This window comes from Sinocyclocheilus anshuiensis, unplaced genomic scaffold (assembly GCF_001515605.1).
Source record: "Sinocyclocheilus anshuiensis isolate Anshui unplaced genomic scaffold, SAMN03320099.WGS_v1.1 scaffold168, whole genome shotgun sequence".
Taxonomy (NCBI): Eukaryota; Metazoa; Chordata; class Actinopteri; order Cypriniformes; family Cyprinidae; genus Sinocyclocheilus; species Sinocyclocheilus anshuiensis.
Window position 1 is genome coordinate 495671 of NW_015557060.1, and position 6781 is coordinate 502451.

The window sequence follows — 6781 nt, forward strand, 5'->3', positions numbered from 1 at the left end:
GCAAGCAGAAGCCCCCAGGTGAACCCGGAAGTTTTCTACACTCATGGCATTAAGGAGGTTCTGCAAAACTAATTGCATTTATTCATGAATTATTCACGCGTATAATGAGACTTCATGGTCATCTGCTTGTTGTAATAAAGCATCATCGGTATAACACTCCATTCAATTCCCTCATTTTTATTATTATCATTATTAGTTTCGGTATAACAGTTGTGTGAGGTTGGTCATGCTATACATCCAGAAGAGGCATTCCTGTTTAATAGCAATGGGGTGCAACTTCCTTAATAAGTGACGTCAAAGGAGCCGCGATCAGCGCGCATGCGCGGCAAGCAGAGCGGCAGCCGCAGCACGGAGCAGTGCGCGAAACAACAGCAGACATGGCAAGAGATGGCGAGGGACGAGAGCACACTGACACCATGCACTGCTGAAGGGACGGGGGCCTTAACATTTCAAAAAAATTACAAACCTTTATAAAACATAGAAAAAGGGCAGAAAAAAATCAGGAAAGAACGCAAAGAAAAAATACTCAAGATAACAACAGAACTTTTCCAATGAGAGCACTTCTGTGGACACTGCTTCGCTATATCAGATAGATGATTTGTCCACACGCTTGCACGTATAATGAACGCCCAGCTGTCGATGGAGAACATTGGCGATCTGCACGGATTGAGCCATGATCCCAGCGCGGCGGATTTTATGACCGGAGACAGCGCTCATCACAGGAGCCATCGGAGCAGTCTGTCAGCCCATGCGCGCTCCATGGGCATGGCATCAATCCTGGACAGCGGCGACTATCATCACCACCGGCCCCCGGAGCACCCCGGGCTCGCCACGCACCTGCACCCGGCCATGAGCATGGCGTGCGAGGCTCCCCCCGGGATGAGCATGAGCAGCACCTACACCACCCTCACCCCGCTGCAGCCCTTACCGCCCATCTCCACCGTCTCCGACAAATTCCCGCACCACCATCATCACCATCACCACCACCATCACCATCTCCCGCACCAAAGGATCCCGGGGAACGTCAGCGGGAGCTTCACCTTGATGAGGGACGATAGGGGTCTGGCCCCGATGAACAACCTCTACTCTCCCTACCACAAGGACGTGGCCAGCATGGGACAGAGCCTGTCGCCCCTGTCTGGTTCCGGACTGAGCGGCATTCACAACTCCCAGCAGGGGCTGCCGCCCTACGCGCACCCCGGAGCCACCATGCCCGCCGAGAAGATGCTCACACCCAACGGATTCGAGGCACACCACCCCGCGATGTTGGCTCGACACGGGGAGCAGCACATGAGCGCGTCTTCGGCGAGCATGGTGACGATCAACGGCATCCACCATCACCCGCACGCCCATCTCAACGCCCAGGGCCACGGTCAGGTGCTGGGCTCCACTAGGGAGCAGAACCACTCCTCCGCGCCCGGATCGCAGCTCAACAACGGTAGCAGCTCGGGACAGATGGAAGAGGTCAACACCAAAGAAGTGGCCCAAAGGATCACCACGGAACTGAAAAGATACAGCATCCCGCAGGCTATCTTCGCCCAGAGGGTGCTGTGCCGCTCGCAAGGGACGCTTTCGGACCTGCTACGGAACCCTAAGCCCTGGAGCAAGCTCAAGTCTGGCCGGGAAACCTTCCGCAGGATGTGGAAATGGTTGCAGGAGCCTGAGTTCCAGAGAATGTCCGCGCTCAGGCTCGCAGGTGAGAGAACAATAGGTAATACATTTCTTCTCTTCTCCTCAGTGTATCACTCTCATTTCATTTCCTTCAAAAGCATTTCACGAGTGAGCAGCATTCATCGTTTTTGTTGCGCTTTTTGGAGGTTTCCTACATAGCTTACTTTTTGTTTTGGTTGTGACATTTTATTCTGTGCTCGTTGTGCTACTTTGATTTACACTGATACCTTCAAACTTGAGGTTGCGTTCTCGATGTATAATATTGACCGCCTAGGTAAAGTGATCCAGCGCAATGGATTTGTTTTCTTTTGCTTGTTTGTTTTGGGCTATTTGATGAGCAATTTGTTATCTTCAGACTAAGTTACATGGAGCCAACAGAAATAGTTTGATCAAAAATGTCTCGAAGCCTCGGTGGCCACAGTCCCATTGTGTCTATGTGAAAATGGATGCTGTGTCCCAGTGTCCACTTGTCTTTGCAATACGTTTATGACCACTGATCTACATTTTATTTTAGAACATTACTGCATGCTGTGGTGAAACACGGCCACATGTCTCGTGGATATATATTGTTTTTGAACTAGTGCGCGTAAATATGTTACCGTGTTCGATGTGTGCGGACTACAGAAATGGGCGCTGAATAAGTGTCGCAGTGTGTGTTTGGGTTTGTAAGAAAGGGTCATGTTTTTCTTCTGCAGTCTTCTCCTGGTTGAATCTCTTCATCTATTGTCCAGCTCCAGTGACGTGTTCTCTGTGTAGGTTTTCTTAATTAACTGATTGGGGCTCCATTAATTTGCCTCACGAGAATTAGAATCAATTGGCTGGCGGCTTTGGGGGCCACTGATCCGTTCAAAGGGGAAAAAAAAAGAGAGAGCGTCTCAAATGCGAGTGTCTCTCTTTTTTTGCACCGGTTCATGATAAATGTCATTACAGTAATTCATTTATGCACCTGAGGGGGAAAATACTTTGAAACAAATGTTTTTTCCTGAAAATATTTTTCATGGCAAAAATCATTTAAATGAGAAAGACATATTTATGTCGATTTTACATTTAAGCTCTGTTTGTGTGTCATTATAGTCTTGTACGCGCAAAGTAGTTTACTCTTTATTTTACCCTCTTACGCTCGTTTTATTTTTTTCCTGTATCGAAGTTTCGTTTTTATTATTAATGTCAATGTCAGGGTATTATGCAATCATATATGTATACTGATGCTGGGCTGGTGTGTGTTTGGTTCAGATTCGGCCTCGCTCTGTTATGGATTTTTGCTCCACGTTTTTGTATTATTCATAGTAAAGGTCAAAATATGAATTTACATCATACCATTTTATTTCCACAAGTTTCTGTAAAGAACATGATAAAAGGGAATATGTTCACATTCACATAATGTTTTTTTTTTTTCATATTGTGTATTCGTTTTTCTTTTGGTCGACATAAGCTTAAAAAAATCCAGAAAATGGTTGGATCTTTATTATTATTATTATTATTATTATTATAAACTACTGCGATTCTAATTACATGACAGTTAGATTTAGCTTCTTTTTGTTTTGTGAGATTATTTTCTTATTCCGTTAAATGATATTGAAATTAGTGAAGGTTTCAGACACAGTGATGTATATTATTGATTGAGTACACATGGTTGAGGGTATGTGATCGGCCTACTGAGAGGTATATATAGAATTGGTATATTGATTATTCAAATTCAGTTCCCTTCTCCTTTTCCTTAGTAATGTAAGACAGTAGACCATTCAGCAGTCTTTCACATCACTGTTCTTTTACACCTTTGACACACTCGTGATTCTTATGCCGTGAATTTGCCATGCACGATTGTATTTTCAACTGAATTTTGTCTCAGCTCTTTATATTTATATTTCAGCATATGGTTTCGTATGAGTAGGGCTTAATATGTTGTTTGTTAAAAAGTTATCCTAGTCTAATTTTAATAGAAAAAGAAAACTAGAAGAAGAAACACAAAAACTGTCATTCAGTGTTTTTTATTATACCTAAATAATTAGTATTTGCGTAATTTTGTAATAAGGTAATAAATGAAAATAACCTTTTAATTTTAACAAAGCGACATTCTTTAAGCTGTTTGTCGATCATTGTTAATCGTTTTGCGATTGATATTATTTTGGGAAGAAATTATTGTATTCTTATAAAAAATAGTTGGCCAAATAGTGAACATGGAAGTATATCAAATAGTATATTACAAATTGTCTAATTTTACATCTAAACTGTTATATAAAAAGCTAAGAGCCATTTTATTCAGGTATATATAGTCTTTTCAAACTATATCTGAACCCAAATGCGGCTTCGCTAAACTTCATAACATTACATCAATAACTATAATAATAATAAATTATTATTAAATCATAAAACGCGTAACAGACCAGTAGTTGATGTACATCTAAATAGGAATGCAACGAAACGGAATTTTCATAGGCTGTCTATTCATATTCTATAGCCTATACACCATAGGCCTATGTAATCCAAATTCCTTATCTGTTATTATATATTATATCAGTGGTTCCCAACCCTGGTCCTGGAGGCACCCCAGCACTGCATGTTTTGCATGTCTCTTTAATCAAACACACCCGATTCAGGTCATCAGCTCATTAGTAGAGACTCCAAGACCTGAAACTGGTGTGTGAGAGAAAGGAGACATGCAAAATGTGCAGTGTTGGGGTGCCTCCAGGACCAGGGCTGGGAACCATTGTATTATAATATTGCAGAGGATATATATAATTATATGGTAGCCTAAATAATGCTAACGTCTTTTTTGGCCTGAGCGTAAGATTAGGTTCTGTTTTGTTGCTGCATGGAGCTACTGTGAAATGAGTGACCGTGGGCGAGCCCTGGCCTCTTGTGCGCGCTTATCTGGCGCCTGTCTAATGATTTGCAGACAAACAGTACTTATATGTGATGATCAAATGTGCTGAAGGATAAAGAGGTTCGCAGTTATTTCCCTGGGAATCTGCGTGAGTCTCGTCGCAGTGGCCTTGTGCATAGACACAGTTTTGATTTATGACACATGATAGCGAGCTCATTTGCTTTTTTGTTAATATTTACCCAAAGTTCCAAACCCTGTGCATAGTGCCGTTCTTCTTTTATACGATTGGACTAGTATGTAAAGGTTTGTTCACGTTATACCTCATTACATTATAAAAACGTCATTAGGCTATAGGCTCAAAACTCTTAGTATATTTATAATTTAATTAAAATTTTCATAATTGATTTAAACATGATAAATATTTAAATGATATTCACAATTTACGCTTAATGCATATGAATATTAAATATTAAAATACGTTTTTATGGTGTGCTAATGCAGTGTGCTATAGAATGAACGTTAGAACTTAGACGCAGAACTGTGCTTGACATATTAATGATATGAGCCGGTTTATTTAAGAAAATATATTGCCTGGTAACGAATCGTGCGCTTGTGTGTGTGCGTGTTATAAGTAAATACCTGCTTCAAGCGGTTTCGCACCGTCTTTTAGCGCCCCCTTGTGGTTTCTAAATAACAAGTTTGCCGCCCACTAGGATTTTACTCACACAAAGACAGAAAACATAGGCCTTTTTATTTAAAGTGACTGCTTAGTGTCGTTAAACAAGTGTGTTTTTATTCATTGGCTGGCAGTAAGTGATTATAGGCCTATATGTTGTGGTATAGTGTATCTGAAATGCATGTGGTTGGATTTAAGCACCACGGACAGTTCCAGAGACTTCATTCATATAGTGAACATTTAGTGAAAATTACAATACAAACCCTCCGAAAGGCATAAGTGTTTCTGTTTTGTTTTGTCTATTTCATGTTTTTGGCTGATTTGCTTTGAAAACCATTTCAGAAAAACTCAGTTACACTTTATTTTAAGGTGTCCTTGTTACATTGTAATTTAAGTACATAGTAATAGTAATTGACAGCATGTACTTACTGTAGGCTTAGGAATAGGGTTTGGTTTAGGGTCAGTTGCATGTAGCATGGACACTGTCAAATAAAGTGTTACCAAAAACTCATACTGTGTCATGACAAATAAGTCTGTTTCTTTTACATGTTAGGCATTTATGTCTGACTGTTTCATGTCAACCTTTTTTTCTTTCAGCGTGCAAGAGAAAAGAGCAGGAGCATGGTAAAAGCGAGCGGGGGTGCATCTCCAAGAAGCCCCGGCTGGTCTTCACTGATGTCCAGCGTCGGACTTTACATGCAATATTCAAAGAGAACAAGCGCCCGTCCAAAGAGTTACAAATCACCATCTCTCAGCAGCTGGGCCTGGAGCTCACCACCGTCAGCAACTTCTTCATGAATGCGCGTCGACGGAGCCTCGATAAGTGGCTGGACGATGGCAGCTCCAACTTGGCCAACTCCTCCTCCTCCAGCACTTGTACCAAAGCATGATGGAGTAGTGACTGCATTATGGAAAAAAAAAAAAAACTTCGGTGGAAAAGCTTTAAACAAAGAAAACTTAACAAGAGACAATTTTAGACAGCGTTTGCCCTTAAAACTTGTACAGTACCGAGTTACATTCCAATCACTGGTCGTTCCTCATCTCAACACACTCCCCTAACTGGAGTCTTTCTTTCTCATGTGACCGGTTGCTTTCAAAGACTTTTTCTCATCGATGATTGGTCATTATCTCAAACGTGGAGTGATTGTTATTCACTCTTATGTCAGATTCCAGATTTTGTGACGTCACTGAGGGGCTTGACCGGCAGGTGTAAAGCCTGACGTCACACATTCACCTCTATAGGCATCCCAGATGTTGCCAGGGATGCCAAATATAATCAGGTGGTGTAGAATCTTGACAAAGTTTGCCTGAATGTAACCCTCAGGATAGTGCTTTCTTCCTAATTGTTGGAAAAGTTACATAGAAACCTAAAAAATACATGTGAACTTGCCATCTTCACTACTTATCAATCACAGATGGTGGAACCAAAGAAACACATGTATTTTGTTTTGTTTTTTGTTTTTTTAATCAGACCAAACTATATTTATTCCTCTTAACAAGACCCCCGTGACCGTCCTAATCAGGTGACTCAGTACATGTATTATGGACTGTGGTTTCTGTAGCCATTTATATGCCGTATAATTCGTTCTCGTTTGTCCTAAAATGAACTC

At 41.5% G+C, this 6781-nt stretch overlaps 1 protein-coding gene across 2 annotated transcripts; it reads left to right on the plus strand.

Annotated features, from left to right (window-relative positions):
* The first annotated feature begins 372 nt into the window (after nucleotides 1–372).
* Nucleotides 373–6155, plus strand: LOC107676486 (hepatocyte nuclear factor 6-like). 2 transcript variants are annotated; one of them, XM_016471039.1, is made up of 2 exons: nucleotides 373–1711; nucleotides 5769–6155. In XM_016471039.1, the coding sequence occupies exons 1-2, from the start codon at nucleotides 622–624 to the stop codon at nucleotides 6059–6061; spliced, it is 1383 nt and encodes a 460-aa protein (XP_016326525.1). In that variant the 5' UTR covers nucleotides 373–621; the 3' UTR covers nucleotides 6062–6155. The 2 variants fall into 2 exon arrangements, with proteins under 2 accessions (XP_016326525.1, XP_016326526.1); XM_016471040.1 differs by having other exon boundaries at nucleotides 373–1696.
* The last annotated feature ends 626 nt before the right edge of the window (nucleotides 6156–6781 follow it).

What these genes read in the sequence shown, in the direction of transcription:
- LOC107676486 (XM_016471039.1), top strand. Translation starts at nt 622, where the DNA reads ATGAACGCCCAGCTGTCGATGGAGAACATTGGCGATCTGCACGGATTG. An exon ending in CGCAGGTGAGAGAACAATAG is followed by an intron (nt 1,712 to 5,768) that starts GTAATACATTTC and finishes TTTTTCTTTCAG; the next exon opens with CGTGCAAGAGAAAAGAGCAG.